Source organism: Corythoichthys intestinalis, chromosome 15 (assembly GCF_030265065.1).
Source record: "Corythoichthys intestinalis isolate RoL2023-P3 chromosome 15, ASM3026506v1, whole genome shotgun sequence".
Lineage (NCBI taxonomy): Eukaryota > Metazoa > Chordata > Actinopteri > Syngnathiformes > Syngnathidae > Corythoichthys > Corythoichthys intestinalis.
The window spans coordinates 37,261,581-37,281,885 of record NC_080409.1 but is presented as its reverse complement, the minus strand read 5'-3'; the positions used below and the strand labels follow the sequence as shown (position 1 = coordinate 37,281,885).

The window sequence follows — 20,305 nt, the reverse complement described above, 5'->3', positions numbered from 1 at the left end:
AGCTCTTCTGATTAGTCCAACAGGTACTGAAAGCGCAACATTTGATGCAACAATTGCTTGTACTTATCGAACAAGTACACAAATTCTACAACTATAATTTCTGTTTTCTGCAGTAACAATGTAATTCTGCTGCAACCCAAAATTCATTGAACTAGAAGTGCATTTTCTACAACTACAAGTTTTCTGCAACTGCAAAATGAATTTGAAGTAACCGTAAGTAATGTTTGCACCAAATTTACCTCTCCAACTTCAATTTAATGTTGTCACGATTATAAATTTTACCCCTACAAATTCAAGTTACTTAGCGCCAAATTTAACTTCATGTTTCTGGACCATTTCGTACACCAGTGGTTCTCAAACTACCGTCCCATTGACCCTCAGGTATTCAGGAGCTGTAGTTCTGCAAAATACGAGTGGTGCCTTGAGAGAGAAATTTAAATTAGCCATTAACTCAAAACACACACAAATACAGCGGTATGAAAAAGTATCTGAACCTTTTGGAATTTCTCGCATTTCTGCATAAAATCACCATCAAATGTGATCTGATCTTTGTCAAAATCTCACAGATGAAAAAACAGTGTCTACTTTAACTAAAACCACCCAAACATTTATAGGTTTTCATATTTTAATGAGGATAGTATGCAAACAGTGACAGAAGGGTGAAAAATAAGTAAGTGAACCCTCTGCCTATGGAGACTTAAAGAGCAATTGAAACCAATTTTTACCAAACGATTTAAGTCAGGTGTGTGCCCAATCACTGATGAGTGGTTTAAAGCCTCCCTGCCCACTATAAAACACACACAAGGTTGTGTGTATCATGGCTCGGTCACATCACATTTAATATTTTGTGCCCCCCCTTACCCCTTTGGCAGCAATAACGATCGATCAGGACTAATCTGCCCATTGTTCCCTACAAAACTGTTGTAGTTCAGTCAGATTCCTGGGATGTCTGCCATGAATCGCTGTCTTTTTTTTTTTTATTTTTTTATTTTTAAACCTGTCCTGTTCAGCTGTTTGACACAGAGAATGGAAGTCTAAGTGCCCGGATTCTGAACAGTTTTAATGTTTCACATTGAGAGTCTGACATACTCCCATTGTGATCATTCAAAATACCTTTTTATTATGACAAAGCAGCGAACAGGAAGGGATTATGGGGGGACAGAAGAAAAGAAATACAAGAGAAGAAAGAAAAGAAACACATACGCAAACAACAACAAGAAATACATTGAACATCTAAACTAGTTACTAATATGCTGGTGCTATCGTCAGCGAGATGTATTTCCGGTTTACACCATGTGGGGGCCTATTGGCCAGTGAAAGAGGAGAATGGGGGTGGGGGTGTCTATAAGACTATAAACTAAGTGATTGAAAGGGGTAGAGTGTACACAAATCAGTTCTGTGATCTAGAACCCAGTAATCGTGTGAATCTCTTATGAGTGAAAGCCCGTTGGCGACCAACCCTACGCCGCCGCATCGCCAATCCCGGCACCGGAACCCCCAACCCGAGCATGCCCTACCACATCCAGCAGCACGCAAGCCCCACCGGGCGCGCGACAGCCACGCAGACGGGCGGAGAGACCGCGCGGGCACCAACCCAGGGCCACGGCCCACACCCAGCCAGCCCGGGGAGGGAGGGCGGGCGGGGGGGCGGGGGGATCCATGCGCAGCCCATCCCTCCTCCAACCGCCCAGCAAAGGAGCCACCGTCACCCCCCCCCGGGACCCAGGGTGGTCCCCCGGGCCACCCGCGCGCCCATCAACCGGCCTTCAGGGATGGCAGGAGGGGACGCATCACCAACCCCCACGCCTACACCCACCCCCGCCCGCCCACCCGGACCACGAGCCACAGCCCCCCAACCGGCACGGCACGCCACGGGACCCCCAGCGGCCCACCAAGCCCCAGGCAAGGCAGGGCCCCCCGCCGGTGCAGGCGACACCCCGCTGATACACCGGCGCCCAGCCAGCGACCCGCGACGGAGCGCAGGGCGGACGCCCAGCCAGAGAAGAGAGGGGAAGGCGGAGGCAGGAGAACGCCCAGGGACTGCCATGGGGCGACGCAAGATCGGAGACCCGACCCCCCAACCCACTCCCGCGGCCGGCAGCCGAGGCAGAGGGGAGGCCACACCCCGGGAGCCACGCCATATAGAAAAAGTGTGGGACCCACCTACCACCCTATTACTGTGGCTGCCAGGTTCCCGACTGGCAGCCATCACCCAGCACCGTGATGGGGGTGTGAGGGGAGGGTAGTGCAATGTATGCATTAAAATAGGAGAGCTTGGCTTGGGGCAGTGGGACCGCAGCATGGAGTTTCTGTCCAGCCGCCCGTCCCACCGCCCTTTGCCAGAGCTCTCCTGTGGAGTATGATGTGTGTGGTGCATTTAAAAAAGGTGCAGGGATGGCGGGGCCTGTGGTGAGGAGGCAGCCGTGAGGCCCCCCCCCCCCCCCCCCCAGCAGGTCCCAACCATCCCACAACCTTGGTGTGTGGTGCATTAAAAACAGGGGGGAGTCGGGCTGGGACTGTAAAGCCCCGTCCCAACTCTCCCCGGAGAAATGTATGAGCATGTAAGTGCCAGGGTGAAAAATATTTACAGTGCCGAAGTGAGAAGTGCGTGAGTTAAGAGGCAGGCTCCCGCGGGCGTGGCCCCGTCCACCAGAACCACCGGCCCCAGGGCGGAAGAAGCGTCAGGGCCCCGATCAATCCCCGCCCCAGAACACCCACGGCGCCTCCGCGACCGCCCACCCCCCTCCCACCCACCGAGCACCCACCCCGCACCCCGAGCAGGCGCCACACCAAGCGCCGGCGACCAGGGGGCGTCCACCCCACCGGCAAGGGACAACAAGCCTCACCCTAGGCTGAATCGCTGTCTTTAGGTCATGAGACAGCATCTCAATGGGGTTCAAGTCTGGACTTTGACTTGGGCTCTCCAGAATGTGTATTTTGTTCTTCTGAAACCATTATGAAGTTAATTTACTTCTGCGTTTTGGATCATTGTCTTTTTGCGGCATCCATCCTCTTTTTAGCTACACCTGTCTCACAACTTTTAAATTCATTCTTCCATTAATGATTGCAAGTTGTCCAGCCCCTGGGGTAGCAAAACAGCCCCAAATCATGATGCTCCCACCGCCATGCTTCACGGTGGCGATGAGGTGTTGATGTTGGTGAACCGTTGCATTTTTTTCCTCCACACATAACGTTGTGTGTTACTCCCATACAATTCAACTTTGGTTTCATCAGTCCACAAAATATTTTACCAAAACTTCTGTGGAGTGTCCAAGTGCCTTTTTCGAACATTAAATGAGCATTTTTAGAATTTTTAGACAACAGTGGCTTCCTCTGTTGAGTCATCCTGTGAACACCATTCTTGGTCATAGTTTTACATATAGTTGATGTGTGCACAGAGATATTTGACTGTGCCAGTGACTTCTGTAAATCTCTAGGGTTGTTTTTTACCTCTCTGAGTATTCTGCGCTAATCTGTTGGCGTCAATCTTTGGTGGACGGCCACTCCTAGGGAGAGAAGCGACAGTGCCAAACTCTCTCCATTTCTCTGACTGTCGATTGATGAACATCCTGACTTTTAAAGTTAGTTTTATATCCTTTCCCAGCTTTATACAAATCAACAATCCTTGATCGCAGGTCTTCAGATAGCTCTTTTAACTGAGCCATGATGCACATCAGAAAATGCTTCTCATCAAGACAATTTTTACCAGGTGTGTATTTTATAGTGGGCAGAGCAGTTTAAAAATGGCTAATCAGTGATTGGGCACACACCTTACTTAAATTGTTTGGTAAAAATTGGTTTCGATTGCTCTTAAAGTCTCCTTAGGCCGAGGGTTCACTTATTTTTCCCCCTTTTGTCATTTTTTGCATGCTATCCTCATTGAAATATGAAAACCTATAAATGTTTTGATGGTTTTAGTTAAAGCAGACACTTTTTTTTTAATATCTGTGTGATTTTGACAAAGATCAGATCACATTTGATGGCGATTTCATGCAGAAATGTGAGAAATTCCAAAAGGTTCAGATACTTTTTCATACCTCTGTAACTGACATGACTTTTAGTCTTGTTTTTCTGTTTTAGACTGAGCATAAACCTAAACTGTGCGTGGCATGAAATAGCTTGAAGCCTCTCATTTGAAGAACTGTTTCGATCTAATGTTTGCGCTCACAAGTCAAAGCAAACAATCGGCTGAACGGCGGTTTCGATTAAAAAAATAATAATAATTGAATTGCGTGACTCTTATCTCAAGGCACCACTACAACTTTAACTGCCATTAATTTAATACCAGAAAAAAAATAATAAACAGTTGAATCAATTATTTAAGAAAAAAAATAGATGCACCCCTTGTAAGCAATTTGAGGAGGTCTTGGAAAAATGTCTCCTATGTAAGTAGTCACATGGCCCCCAAAAATGTGAGAACTCCTGGTGAAGAGCCACACACGAGTTTCTGTGATTTGTTTACTTCTGCACTTTGGTTCTCAAAGTGTTGCCTTCTTGTCACCACTGCCAAGTAACACTAAATTACAAATGCATCTACTTCATGACATCCACAAAAATCGAAAGAATACGTAGACAGAAAAATGCTGAGAGTATTTAAAAAATGTGTAGTTTAAACACTAAATCAGCGATGATGGCGAAAAAGGAAATATCGATTTCGTTTAAGACTATTGAGCTCATCGTTGTGAAAACACATTTGTCACAAAATCCGGAATTTAGTGAAAAACGGTGCTAGCTGTATAAAACAGATATTAGTGAAAATGTTAAATTGAAAGAAAAAAAACATTTATGAAGAAAAACACACTTACATGCACTGATTATGAAAAATATCCATGTTTACATAACTTGGAATTATCTTTAAAAAAAAAAAAGTAGACTACTATGGTATGAAATAACAAGGTCACATCTTTTTCAGTGATCTGTAAAAATAGTACTTCAGGTCCAATATAAACGAAATTGGCTTCAAAGTTATAGTTTTTTTCAAAATGTTACCAAAATGCGAGTTAATTGACGAATCAGAATTCTCTTCCATGTTGTATTGGATTTTTTTCTTACAATTTTGAAAGAAATGTGTTGTTGCTTTGGAGATTCTTCAATATTATTCAAAAATATATTCGTGACAATCACATGAATCTAAATTAGTTATCGAGATAATTATTTTAGGGGTCATTATGGACTAAATTATCTCTGACATTTAACAAAACATGTAAAGAAGCTTCATGAAAGACTTAATTGTCTTCCAAATTTTACAAAAAATCTAACACCAAGATCACATGAGACTAAATTTTCATGAATATTTTCAAAAACACATATTACACAAAAAACTAAACAGTAATAACAATATTTGTTTTACAATTGCATTAAATTTTCCTGTCAGTGTGGTTTACCTCAAAACTGCTAGCATTAACAGATGTATGCTAGTGTCGTGTTCACTGGCGTCCACGAAGACACTTCCCCTGATGTTTTGATATCATAAACATTAAACTGTTTGGATACTCAGGAACGCGAGTCTTTAGACACAATCAAATCGCAGGTAGTATTTCAGGACTTTTTTTTTTTTTTTAACTCCACCGTAGCTCTGAATAAATTACAATGAAACGGGAAGGAAAATCAGTGCGTGGTGACTTTAAGTAGTGAGATGATGAATGTTAATATAGCTGTGAAATGAAACTGCCTTTTTATTAATTTAATTTGTGATATTGTGTGATTTCACTGAGTCAGGGTAAAAATACCAACAAAAGTTGATTTCTTTTTTTTTTTTTTTTTTTAATTATGATATCATTTGATTCACATCAAAACTCCCATTTCACTACATCCAGTACTGGCTAAAAAGGAAAGTACCTACTGAAGCTCATATGATTCTTTGGCTTCTTTTTCGTCCACATGTATCATGAAGGAGTTTATATGACCACTGAAATGACACATTTTAAGTAAATTCAATGCAGGAAGATCAGATTGGATAAACGCAGGTGTACCTAATGACGAGTCTTGTGACATAACTGCGCAAACGTGCACTTCCTGTATTTCAAGATCCCATTGTTAAGCATGTGTGTGTGTGTGTCAAATGAAGAGTTGATCGGCGCCCACTGATGACATCATTATTATGCGGCCGTGAGTGCAATGTACTGTATCCTGAATGTCACACACACGCAGTAATGAATGAGGAGGGTGTTCAGAATGAAAAAGGGAGCAACCACTTTTTTTTTAATCGATGGTTTATAGTGCTGTGGATTAAAAATGTTCAATCAATGCAATCAGGATGTCACAAAGTGTTGTTCATTTCTGGGTCAGTGCGAGATTTTGACGATTTGTTTGCCCAGGTTCCCCCCTTTCATCATAGAGCAGAAGGCAACTGCAAAAAAAAAGGTGAAAAGGACTATGGGTTAATGTTTTGGTGCCTCTGACGACTAGGGGTGTGACAAAATATCGAAATGGTGATATATCATGATACTTTGCATCCCAAGAGGTTGTCTATACGCTCATGCCAAGAATCAAGATATTGTTTTTAAAAGTATCGATGTTATTTAAAAAAAAAAAAAAAAAAAAGAACCAATAAGTTGCTAACAAAATCTTCCACCATATTAGTGTCTCAGTAAACTCTGTGGCTGTCATTGACGGCGCTCGATGCCCTAACCATTAAGGGTGAATGTACGTTCATTCGAAACCAGAGCATTCACAGGCACTATTTCTGATTTTCGGGGAATTTACAGCTCACTTTCTGTTCATTTTAGGGCATTGACAGATCACTTCCTGGTGACTTTGAGTCACTGCCAATTCATTTGGAAGATTCTCAGGTCACCTCAAGTTCTGTAACCCAAAATCAACAGGAAGTGACCCTGAAATGCCCCAAATTCAACGAAATGGCCCAAAATTACCTTGTTGCCAAGCATTGGCTGCCACTGACGGCCATAGAAGAGGGAATTGTTTTGTAGAATATCCTTGAATGATTTACTGACCATTGTATCGATAATCATTGTATCACCATATAAGGCTGCAGCTATCGATTATTTTAGTAGTCAATTAATCAATGAACTAGTTCGAATAATCGGATAAGGAACGTAAAAAATTAAAATACCTGAGCTGAGCCTCAAACGGTATAAAAAAAATTTAAAATGAGGATGTATGTACAACAAAAGAACAATTGGCTAACTTACATAGCAAAAGTCCGCTAGGTTAATGCTATAAAACGCTAACTTTTTTTTTTTTCCCAATGCTCTTAACAAATGGTTCAGACGCATATTCCCACAAAAAACGGCTCAATATACCTAGAAACTACTCCACGAATGCATTAAAAAACATTAGCCCAAACAAAAACTGAACTTATGTTGGTCTTAACAGGGAGCAGCTGGATTCAGCCACGTGAAATGAGGCAGACTAGAGGGCAGTGTATTCACCCGAATCAATAAAACTAAATCCAAACACTTAAAAAAAAACAAAAAACAATAGATTTCCTCTTTAATTAAACAAATACTCGAAGCAGCAAAATTTAATTTGAATCTTTTTTCAAATTGAATACTCGTGTTAATCGATTAATTGTTGCAGCACTACAGCCATATTATCAGATCATCGTTATCATGAGCTTTGCATCGCAAATCGTGTCGTGAGGCACCAAGAGGTTCCCACCTCTACTGACGACAATAAGATCTCAAATGGCTACCAGCTCTCCCAGGCAAAATTAATTTGATCTCTATCGTCGTCAACGGCACTGAAATATAGTAATTCTCTCTCAGCCCTCCCAGTTCAAATGGATTGGACATCTGTCAACGTCAATGACAGCCAATGAGTTAAAGAGTGAAGAAGTGGAAGATATTGAATGTGTCAAGTCAATCCCCAGATTAAAACCTAATGAGTATGCATTTTCCGTTTTTTTTTTTTTTTTTTTAAATAAACGTTGACATCACCCAGTTCCAATGGATTGAACGCCAATATCAGTCACTGGTAGCTAATGAATTAATATTGACAATTCACAATTAACCTAAAATCTGGGGAAAAAAGCTTACCTCCCATATTTTCGATGCCGTTCTCGATTGTTTCTAGCACCTGAAAGAAAATGGAAAAAAATAATTATATATATATATGACTTCTGGAAAATGTTTCAAACATGTCAACTGTATTTGAAATTTACAATTTTCATAGAAAGTATGTTTTTTTCCCCCTAGAAAATAGTTTGCTCAAAAAAAAAAAAAAAAAAAAAAAACATTGCAAATATGACTTTTAAAAAGTGAAAAATATAGTAATCTCTGTTTTTACTCTACTGTAATTTCTCCTGTCTCCTATTTCGGGGATAAGTCTACACGGCCAATTATAGGAATCCCACTCACCTTAACTTGCCCAGAGGCGACCAAGCGGCCGAGCTCACAGAGGGCATCTTGAGCTTGGCTCATATAGTTGAGCACCATAAACCTTTCTCTGGTGATGTTTTTCTTGCGCAGGTTGTCTTGTGTTTCCTGGCTAAGGGGCGGCGGGTACGGGACGTCCTTGTTATACTGCGAGATTTGACCGCACAAGATCACATGGCCGCCCTCGTTCATCTAAAGGGAAAGGGGACAGGTTCCAGCAATTATCCCGGTACGATAAAGTTCAAAGTACTAGCCCTTCTCAAAAAATTAGCATATTGTGATAAAGTTAGTTATTTTATGTAATACACTGATAAACATTAGACTTTCATATATTTTAGATTCATTACACAGAACTGAAGTAGTTCAAGCATTTTATTGTTTTAATATTGATGATTTTGGCAAAAAAGTCAAGAAAACCCCAAAATTCCTGTCTCAAGAAATTAGCATATTTCATCCGACCAATACAAAAAAGTGTTTTTTAATACAAAAAAAGTCAACCTTCAATTTGCTATATCAGCTATGCACTCAATACTTGGTCGGGAATCCTTTTGCAGAAATGACTGCTTCAATGCGGCGTGGCATGGAGGCAATCAGCCTGTGGCACTGCTGAGGCCATATGGAGGCCCAGGATGCTTCGATAGCGGCCTTAAGCTTATCCACAGTGTTGGGTCTGGTGTCTCTCACCTTCCTCTTCACAATATCCCACATATTCTCTATGGGGTTCAGCATAGTAATGCCGTTGTCAGTAAACCATTTACCAGTGGTTTTGGCACTGTGAGCAGGTGCCAGGTCGTGCTGAAAAATAAAATCTTCATCTCCAGAAAGCTTTTCAGCAGGTGGAAGCATGAAGTGCTCCAAAATCTCCTGATAGCTAGCTGCATTGGCCCTGCCCTTCATAAAACACAGTAGACCAACACCAGCAGCTGACATAGCACCCCAGACCATCACTGACTGTGGGTACTTGACACTGGACTTTAGGCATTTTGGCATGTCCTTCTCCCCAGTCTTCCTCCAAACTCTGGCACCTTGATTTCCGAATGACATGCAAAATTTGCTTTCATCTGAAAAAAGTACTTTGGACAACTGAGCAACAGTCCAGTGCTGCTTCTCTGTAGCCAAGGTCAGGCGCTTCTGCCATTTCCAGCACACGCCAGTGCATGGTGGCTCTGGGTTTTTCTATTCCAGACTCAGTCCACTGTTTCTGCAGGTCCCGCAAGGTCTGGAATCGGCCCTTCCTCACAATCTTTCTCAGGGTGCGGTCACCTCTTCTGGTTGTGCAGCGTTTCCTGCCACACTTTTTCCTTCCCACAGACTTCCTACTGAGGTGCCTTGATACAGCACTCTGGGAACAGCCTATTCGCTCAGAAATTTCTTTCTGTATCTTAGCCTCTTGCTTGAGGGTGTCAATGATGGCCTTCTGGACAGCAGTCAGGCCGGCAGTCTTGCCCATGATTGTGGTTTTGAGTAATGAATCAGGCTGGGAGTTTTTAAAAGCTTCAGGAATGTTTCGCATGGGTTTTGAGTTCATTCGTTGATTCAGATGATTAGGTTAGTAGCTTCTTCAGAGTATCTTTTCATGATATGCTAATTTTTTTAGATAGGGATTCTTGTTTTTTTCTTGACTTTTTTGCCAAAATCATCAATATTTAAACCATAAAAAGCTTGAACTACTTCAGTTGTGTGTAATGAATCTAAAATATATGAAAGTCTAATGTTTATCATTACACAACAGAAAATATTGAACTTTATCACACGATGATAATTTTTTTGAGAAGGACCAGTATGCGAAGAACTACTTTCAACAGTCTTGATTTCTGTTTTTCGCAAACATTGACAAGTGACATTTTTTGGTATATTTAAGACTAGTTAGTCACCACTGAATTACCGTATTGGCCCGAATATAAGACGGCCCAGATTATAAGACGACCCCCTCTTTTTCAAGACTCAAGTTTGAAAAAAGACTTTTTGAACACCAAATTAATTTTTATACAGAAAATAATTACAGTACATCTGAAACAAATGATTATAACTATATTTGAGAGAAAAAAAGGCATGTTATTTTGCCTCATTCAAATCTTAATATCTGAACATTCAAATATGTAAACTAAAGTGCAATCACATTAGTAAATGAATGGCTTCTGGTTTTTAAAATGTAAATAAACCAATCTATTGTGATAAAACAACAAAATTGCAATAACTGCAAGAACCATCAAAGTGAAGTCTAACTGTAACTTGTCTTGAAACAAATCTGAACAAGGAAAAACATTGCAATAAAATAATGCAAACTGGTTAAACTTGAGAGTAGCTGAGATCTGTCATGAGTAGAGTTGGGCATCGAGCATCGATGGGAACCGGTTCTAACACTCCGATGGTCCCGGAATCGTTCGAATTTTAAAATTTCGATTCCATGTTTCCATGCCCTGACCGCCGAGCGGGAAAAAAAATGCTCGAATTCAAAGACTGATATTTATATACAATAAAATAATGCAAACTGGTTAAACTAGTAGCTGAGATCGGTCATGACAGAACATCGCTTCAATGATATCTGGCGTCATCTAGCGTCGTGAATGGGTATAATGTCTAGACTGCGAATATAAAACGACCCCCTTTTTCAATCTTATTTCAATGCAAAAAACACCGTCTTATATTCGGCCCAATACGGTATATCACACGTGAGCATTGGAGATGGTCACCTAGTAAACTTTTGTATTCACTTTCTACGACAAAAAAACAAGCATCAATCGGTACGCTTGATTGTACCTGCGCAATGACAGTGTCGCTGACCTCTCCTCCCACGTTGTCAAAGTAGATGTCGATTCCATCAGGGCAGTTCTCCCGTAGCCCCGCGGCAACGTCCTGTCGCCGGTAGTCAATGGCTCCGGAAAAACCTAACACTTCCACCAATGTCTTGCACTTGTCTTCAGAACCACATATTCCGACGACCCTTAAAAAGACACCCAATCTTAGTGTTATCGATAAGTTCTCACCAAATCTGTCAAGTTTAACGTATATTTTCATCTAACATTAAAGATGATTCAAAGTCATTAATGAATTTGGCTTGCGTTACTTATTTCTTCTAATTTTTTCAAGTTCATTGAAGATTTTCAGTTGCCTTGAATGTTTACAAAAAACAAGTTTCAGTGTTTCTGAAAAAAGTACGTCAACTTCAAGTACAGTAAAATTCATGACTACTGCTTGCCATGTTTTATGATATTTCAGTTTAGTCTTGAATTTTTACAAAAAAAAAAAAAACATTTTAGCATTACTTTTAATGTATAAAAAGACAATTTATTAACCAATGAACTTGAGTACTTTTTGATAAAGACCTGGAACAACCGTCCAAACGGCCGATTTGTCCAGCCACAGAACCGCAGGCCCCAGCTGCGCCGCTGACCACCAGCGTCTGATTGGCTCCTTTGGTCACATGACCCTTTTCTCTCATGCCCAGTAGCGCCGTAAGACCCGTCATTCCCACCGCTCCGAGAAAGTAGGAAACATGGCCGTCCACCAGTTCGGGATTCACCTGGATTCAGGAAGAATTTTGTAAAATGCACATAATTATTGATGAAAAATATAACATCAGTTTAAAATATCATGTGAAACAAAAATACAAGTAAGCGCTTTTACAACTTTACACACATTTTTCAAAAATTGAGAATTTAGAGTTGTCTTTTTTTTTTTTTTTTTTAATCAACACTTAAAACGATATACACCTTCCATATAAAGTGGAAATGTATGTTTTTTTGTAAATATCATGAAATTGAAAGTAATATTCATTAGGGTTGTCCCCGAACTGATTACATCGTTTTTAGAGCATCGGAATTGGTGTAAAAATAAGGTCTATATTCATTTACCAAGTCGCTTATCCTCACAAGGGTCACGGGGGTTCTGGAGCCTATCCCAGCTAACAATGGGCAGCAGGCGGAATACACCCAGATTTTGTTACCAGCCAATGGCAGGGTTTTTAAATTGTATTTATTCTTAAGGCCGAGTTATATTTCTGCGTCAGACCTGCGCCGTCAAGGAAGACCCGAGTTACGACCCTGCGCCGTAGCCTGACGCGCTCCTCTCGAATTTTCTAACCTTCGCGTCGCGTAGACGCCTATGACGTGGCAGAAACGGACTGTGATTGCTCCGCTCAGACTGTTGTTTCCGGATCAGCGCGAAATCACCGCCATTGTAGAATAGAATCAAACATTATTTTCTACACGCAAAAATGGACCAAGCCGACGGAAATATCATCGAAGAGCAAGTCTCAAGACATTATTGTGATTGCCAAATGGCAAGGTCGGCGATTGAAAAAAAAAATAAATAAAAATATGGAAGAACCACCGAGACGTATGTGTTCGGAATCGAGTGGCCACACGAAGCGGTGACCCAGTCGGCCAAAAACTGCCAACTTTTTATCACTTTATGTCGTATTTTTGGTTGGTGCACTTCATCATTTATTGTGTACATATGTTTGCTGTGAGTCTGTGACTTATTTACGTGTCACACTTCAAGTATATGAAGAATAAAGCACAGATTTGGTGTCAAAAGAGTTGTTTTGATCTTTAATTTTCAATAACAGACAGTTCACACACGATACATCATCACTGATTGAGAGTGCCTCGGTGCTTTTTATGATAACGTTAAAATCAAGGCTCCCAACGCAGTTTGGGAAGTTCCATAGACGCCAGAAATCTGCTATGGCTTCCTCCTTGCTGGTTGTAGGACACTGCAAACAAATCGGGCTGGAGGGCAGATCTTGAACGCAGTGCTCGATGCCAGTTTGAAGCTAGTCGCCACAGCTAGCTCTCTCCACCAGAGTCTAAAACTCTCTGTGCGGCATCAAAAGTCGGCCAGACCGCCTCGAAACAGTCTTCTGCGTCGCCTGCCCCTCAACATTTGTATGTTCAATATTTATTCAGTGTTGATGAGCAGAATATTTACTTTCAAGAGTTCCATCTTGCATTCTTTATTTTTTCTCCGTTAAACTAGACTAGCGGAAGTCACCAAGCATGCCCCAAAACCATACAAACATAACGCCACAACCCTCTAGTGGCTTGGCGGTGAATTACAGAGCAACGCGTTCCCTGAGTATAACTCAGGCTTTAGTCTTGGGTATTAACTCCAATCCATTTGAACTGGGCTGATGTCCCATATCAAATGGATTGGGGCTTTCGGCATCAAGACACTAAATAAATTACCAAAAAGAAAAAAAACAACGTTATTTCAACCTTCTGTAGGATGCTCCCCTTCACGACAACGTGGCTCTGCCAGGGCCAAGTGAAGGATGTGACTACGTCCCCCTCTCGAAAGGCGTTGTGGCGGCTGGACAAGACGACACCGACTCCGCCGCCGTCCACGCTTTCCGACAGCTTCCAAGGTGTCAGATACTCCGCTCCGCTGTCTTCATTCATCCTGCATCTCTGAAATTGACATCCAGATGACAATTATACCATTTACAGTGATCCGTCGCTACTTCACGCTTCAAACTTTGCGCCCTCAGTCCATCGCAGATTTTTTTTTCAAATAAAAAAAATAAAAAATACAGATGAGCTGTCCCGGGCCGATTGCGTAGTCTCACTTTCCCTCACTCCCTCTCCCTGCACTTTGTTCATCAGGCAGTACACTGGTTGCTTATTAAAGTTAACGATGATTGACAGATGTTTGGGTTTGAGCTTGACAGAGACACGAACTTCAAAGTGCCGCATTCGTCAATCAACGTTTAACTTGTTAAACAGTTGCTGTGGCAACTCGTGTGTAAGTAAGCAGCTTGAGTGGATTTGAGTGGACTCACTCAATGAAGCATTTAACGAAGCCAAGCATCTTCTACTTTATTCTTGTTTAAAAATACTTAGGTGGGACCGTAACATGTTTAAAATTGATCAATTATCACATTTGAAGTTATATATAAATCATTTATTAAAATGTTATATTTACATAAGATTTTTTTGTTTCATTAAACATGTCAAATATATTTTTTTTTCAGTGCAAAATCTGAATAAGTGCATTGAACACACAATTTTTTTGGGGGGGGTGGCGCTACTTTGCGGTTTTTCACTTATCGCGGCGGGTTCTGGTCCCCATTAACCGCGAAAAATGAGGGATCACTGTATTATGATTACAGCTATTCCCAGTCAGTCGCACTGTGATGTCACAATGTGCAAACACTCCACAATTACTGTTTTGCAATGTGTAAATAAAAGCCCCGTTCTATTTGTCATGAATACAAGTGCAAAATATGAAATCGTACATCGTCCTGCAGGAAAACGCGTTGAGTGTGTTTAATACCATGTATGGATCAACAGATAGGTACTGAGTCTTAACCAGAACTTCCTCCTCTCCCAAATCAGGGTCAAGCGTTGTCTCCTCCAGGCGGAAATTTCCAGGATCTGGCACCCCATTTGACCCTCGATAAACGATAGCGAAGAAAAACTCAGTCCGGCCAGAAAAGGGGACATTTCTGCAAATAAAAATTTAACGTTTAACGAACCTGGTCTGCAGTTGAGGACGACTTTCTTCACTAGCATCCTTGATGACTAAATAGCACAAAGTTCAATCCGTGTAAAGCGAAATAATGTTCTTATACGAATTTCCGGTTTCGCTGGCATTCACAAAGATTGTTTTTTTAAGTGTTAAACATTTATAGCAAACAAAAATTGTTATAATCGCAAAGGGTCTCGCATAATAACATTTCTGTGCTTTAAAAAAATTGTCATTATGCGTTTGTTGTTGTCAAAATGCGATGTGAACCATATGACGGAGATAGCTATCTTGTAATTACTATCGTCTTTGCATGCTAGCGTCGTCCCCACTCCCAGCCCAGCAAGTAACGGCTAACAGCGCAGCATTAGCAAATCAAAAAGGTTGCGAAGTATCAATGTTTGTAGGCCGTCCATCAGTTCACCTAAATTATTGAAATTTCATTAGCACACTTCGTATGTGTGTAATTAATAGTTAACGAGTCGGTGCATTGAGTGACTTTTATCACTTTATGGCTCGCAGCGCACATGAAAGATGGACAGCTCACTGAATAACTATACCGGAGAAGTGAGCGACGCCTTGTGGAGGAATTTGTCACAAATCGCACTTTTACTACTTCAGGAACGATGTGGAGTAGTGGTAAAATGGTGAAGAAGCCAACTAAATCAAATGTAAGTACTGCGTTTTTTGTGCTTTTGAGCGTTTTGGCCAGTTGCGTCCTGACTAAGAAGCGAAAGCCTCAAGTGTCCGGCCCAAATAACTTGTATGCGCATGCGCACTGACACACAAACACACACAAAAACATGACATGCTTTGTAGAGGAATTTATTCCGACAAATAACAGTTGAGCAACTTTTCTGCACTGTAGAATTTGAAGCGCATAGTCATGACGTACATCGTTTTCTATCTTAATGTCTTAGTGTTTTTATTATTCTTATTCCATGGCTTCATAGGTGGCTAACTGCTAGTTTCGACCCACTGGTTCAAATATGTCTGAAACGTCAACTCTACACGCATGCGCGGTGAATAATAAAACACAATATGTCAAAGCTGAAGTTGTTACGCTTAACAAATTTATAGAAATGTGTCTGATAATAGTAAATTAATTAATTTGAAATTATGAATAATTAACTTTATTATTCAACCTTTGATGATAGATGTAATGAGTTTGATGTTGTTTCTATAACTCTTGACAGCACCAGACATCCAATCCATTTGAAGTGGGAGGGGCTTGCAGGGTTGGTCATTGATTGCCGTCAATGGCAGGCACTGGGTTAAAACTAAAAATAATTTTACTTTGAATTATGGCTGAACGATATTGGAACAAACTTACATTGCGCCTTTTTGGGGGTTTGCGATACATTGCGATGTTTATTGCAATATTAAAACTAGAAGAATTTTCACCAGATGACTTGAATTTCTCTGGGAAGACTTTGGCTGACTCACCATTTTCATGTATTATGTATTGCATTCAGTATTTTATTAGATTGTTTTCCCTTCATTTCCCCCTTGTTTTGATCGTTTATCCTTGTATTCTTAATTTAAAAAAAAAAAAAAAGTATTGTATATTCTTTAAACAATTAATTATAACATGTTATCTTAGTTTCTGTAATTTTTTTTATTGTTGCATTATAGATTTAAGGTGCTTCAATTTACTTAAATTGTGTATATTTATTATCTTTTCATTTAAGAACTGAAAGTGAAAAAAGCATACCCGCACTATATGATTGTATTCATATAATATAAATAATACAGGGCTGTAAAATTTATCGCGTTAACGGGCGGTAATTAATTTTTAAAATTAATCACGTTAAAGTATTTGACGCAATTAACGCATGCACGGAAGACCCGTGCAAAACAGTTTACAATGACGCCGTTTTAGCACATTGAGATTGACTTCCCATCATGCATTTGTGCAGAGCAAGAGACGATCTTTTTCTTAACATGCTTAATTGAACTCAACACAAAAAATATTGTATACCATTTGCAGCCACTACTGACAGTCATGGTTGTACAACTTCCTATCATGCATTTGGGCAGAGCAGGAGACATTTATTTTCTTATCACGCCGAATTGAACACAACGCAGAACATACTGTATACCATTTGTAGCCACCACTGACAGTCATGGTTGCCCTACTTCCCATCATGCATTTGGGCGGAACAGTTAAGTCGCTACATTTAGGAAAGCACAACAAAAATAATGTTCCTATCTCTCAAAAAGAATAATGTTCACAAAAAGAAAAGCGCTCAATATAAAGAGAACTGGGATTCCCAATCAAAATAGCTATGCGAAATACACATAAAACTTACTCACTTTGCCTTGGCTAGAGCTCTAATTAATTTAAAACTCGCCATTGACACCTTGTGGTGTATTTCAATCACTACCTTACATAGTTAAAGACACTGTGGAAGAACGGCAGGCAGCCCGATGTGACGTCACCACTCGGTGACGTCAACAATGGCGAGCAATTAGTTTATTATTTGATTGAAAATTTTACAAATTTTATTAAAATGAAAACATTAAGAGGGGTTTTAATATAAAATTACTATAACTTGTACTCAAATTTCTTTCTTCATCTTTCTATCTGTGGATCCCTTTAACAGAAAGAATGTTAATGATGTTAATGCCATCTTGTAGATTTATTGTTATTATAAACAAATACAGTACTTATGTACAGTATGTTGAATGTTTATGTACTTTTTGTGCAGAGGTTGCGCTAGACTTTTTCGTTGTCTGTCATTTTGACTGACAGGGTCATAAAAATCCGGTCATAATCTATTTTTACCCGTCACTTTAATTTTTCAAATGATGATAATGACATTGTGGTGACCCTTTGTTTGGCATAATTCACCTTCCGTACTTGTGTGTCCATTTGGCCGAGCGCGTTAGCGGCTATGACCAGTGTTGTTAATCTTACTGAAAAAAAGTAATTAATTATAGTTACAAATTACTTCTCCCAAAAAGTAATTGCGTTAGTAACTCAATTACCTGAATGTAAGAGTAATTAGTTACTTGGCAAAGTAATTGGTGATAATTACTTTTTTTTTTTTTCCCCTCAAAAAAAAAAAAAAAAAAAATTGGCCACACTATGTGAAGTTTTTTGTGAAGGTTTTTGGTACAATTGGCCCGAGCCCAATTCTTGACCCAAATTTACCCTTTACCCTGAATCAACTGTTAAAAGTTGTTAAAATTGCTGCCATTATTGCATTTGTTCCCTTCTCTCTACTTTCGACATATGAAAGTTTTAAAACTGTTTCATCATTTAAAGATAGATTCAAGTCAAGATTTTGCCGATTTAGAAGTAGTTTAGATAAAAAGTTACTTAGGTTCGCTAGGAAGGTTCTCTACAACAGAGCCGTCCTAAAAAGTCTACTGCTTTAAGATGGCGGCTGTCTACTAACGCATTTAGTGCCATGCAGTGTTGTTAATTTTACTTTAAAAAAGTAATTACAGTTACAAATTACTTCTCCCAAAAAGTAATTGCGTTAGTAACTCAGTTACCTGAATGTAAGAGTAATTAGTTACTTGGCAAAGTAACTAGTGATTTTTTATTTTTTTTTCTCAAAAAAAAAAAAAAAAAAAAAAAAAAAAAAAAACACAGGTCACACAATGTGAAGCTTAAAGGGTTTGGGGGACAATTTGCCCTAGCCCAATTCTTTACCCTCCACTTAACTAGACACAAGGGTATTGCGATAACTAGCTAGTAACCTTTGCTATGTGTGGAAGTCATTTAAAGTTGTGAATCAATCGTTAAAGTTGTTAAAATTTCTCCCGTTATTGCATTAGTTCCCTTCTGTCTACTTTAAACATGTGTAAGTTTTAAAACTGTTTCATCATTTAAAGATAGATTTAAGTTAAGATTTTGCCGATTTAGGAGCATTTTAGATTTTAAAAAATTACTTAGGTTCGCTAGGAAGGATCTCTACATCAGGGCCTTCCTAAGTTCCTGAGAGGTCTACTGCTTTAAGATGGCGGCTGTTTACAAACGCATGTAGTCCTTAAAACATGTTGGCAATGCAGCAGTGTCTGTCATTTGCATCTAGTTCTATAATATGATATCTACCATGTCATGTGGGCGTAGTTTGTCGGCTATGGCTGCAGTCAGGTATTATTGAAGCCACCTAGCATCGCGGTTGCAACGGCGTCTTCCCCACTCCTGCTCTGCTCTCGTCCCCGTGAGTCCTTTTCTCTCAGACTTTTTTTTTATTCAACCAACTTAGTAACGCATAGTAACGCACGCCTTTCCCGCCTCAGTAACGGTAACGGCGTTGCCAAGATGAGAAAAGTAATTAATTAGATTACTCATTACTGAAAAAAATAACGCCGTTAGTAACGCCGTTATATTGTAACGCCGTTATTAACAACACTGGCTATGACACAGTCACGTGACAGACACTTAAGAGCCGCGCGCGTTCACCGGCTTGAATAGAGAGTTCACAGAAAGCAGCAGAGCTACAGCGGCTGGACACAGCAATTCGAGCTAACAAGACTCTTAACATTGCATACCGCTTCAACATATTCAATAGTATTGAGTTTTCATTCAGTTTAAATGAATATTCTGTCCGAACAAGCTTAACAGAATCCACACCGTGCCATCACACATCAAGCAGATGAATATGTAACTTTTTCTCCGCAGTGACAAAAACAGCTGACTGTGGCCCCAGTAGGTAGGCTACATTATGGAACAATGAAATTAACAGTTCACCTGCTGTGGCCTGAACGGAGTCTTACACCTTCCTCCTGGTGCGCATGGACTTGAATTGCGTGCCCGCTTGTGCAGTCCCTGTTTTTTCACCTCTTTTATCAACACCATCGTCGTTTTGGGGCTTTTTGAAGAAACTTCGGACTCTCAGTTGCCTTGACATTTTTCAGAGTAAGGCCAACGACGTCATGCATCAAGAGAGACAATAGCTAATTAATATGCTCACTCTCCACCCTGTGGTCTGGGGTGTGAATTGCAACCTGTCAAAATGACAGGTGGACTTCAGTTTTTTCCGTCACCGTTTTAAAAAATCGGTCAACGACGGAAAATATTCGGTTAACGCGACCCCTGGTCTTGTGTCTTATCTTTCCATTCCACCAATACTTTACAGGAAAAATACTATATTTTTAGAGATGCTTTGAATTGCGATTAATTACGATTAATTCATTTTTAAGCTGTGATTAACTTGATTAAAATTTTTAATCATTTGACAGCCCTAATATAATAAAAGGTTTACGTGTTCAAAAAATAATAATAAAAATTGCACATCCTGCGATAGGACTATTGCACATGTGCACATCGCGATGGCGATATTCAAATGATATATTGTGCAGGCCTACTTTGAATGTGGAAGGAAGTTTGAGTATGCCAAGAAACTCAGGCTGGTACTGTACACAGTACTGCAGTTATGGCTCTACAATATGCTTGAACGTCTATGGCCATCATTGGCAGCCAATGCCAGGCAATGAGGTCATTTTGGGCCATTTTAGGTCATTTACCTGTTGATTTTCAGTTA

At 40.2% G+C, this 20,305-nt stretch overlaps 2 protein-coding genes across 6 annotated transcripts in view; one reads left to right on the top strand and one right to left on the bottom strand.

Annotated features, from left to right (window-relative positions):
* Window positions 1–4,518: 4,518 nt before the first annotated feature.
* On the bottom strand, window positions 4,519–18,351 carry ptgr2 (prostaglandin reductase 2). 5 transcript variants are annotated; one of them, XM_057858700.1, is made up of 8 exons: window positions 14,815–18,351; window positions 14,613–14,731; window positions 13,556–13,747; window positions 11,663–11,859; window positions 11,121–11,280; window positions 8,319–8,528; window positions 7,998–8,037; window positions 4,519–6,349 (listed from the first exon to the last, which is right to left on the bottom strand). In XM_057858700.1, the coding sequence occupies exons 1-8, from the start codon at window positions 14,849–14,851 to the stop codon at window positions 6,285–6,287; spliced, it is 1,020 nt and encodes a 339-aa protein (XP_057714683.1). In that variant the 5' UTR covers window positions 14,852–18,351; the 3' UTR covers window positions 4,519–6,284. The 5 variants fall into 5 exon arrangements, 3 of the variants coding, with proteins under 3 accessions (XP_057714683.1, XP_057714682.1, XP_057714686.1); XM_057858699.1 differs by having other exon boundaries at window positions 4,533–6,349; window positions 11,097–11,280; XM_057858703.1 differs by having other exon boundaries at window positions 4,539–5,908; window positions 11,097–11,280.
* mideasb (mitotic deacetylase associated SANT domain protein b) overlaps window positions 15,114–20,305 on the top strand; it is a 65,591-nt gene continuing 60,399 nt past the window's right edge. Inside the window, exon 1 of the mRNA XM_057858697.1 lies at window positions 15,114–15,475. The gene's annotated coding sequence lies outside the window, so the exon portion shown is untranslated. The remainder of the gene's footprint in view (window positions 15,476–20,305) is intronic.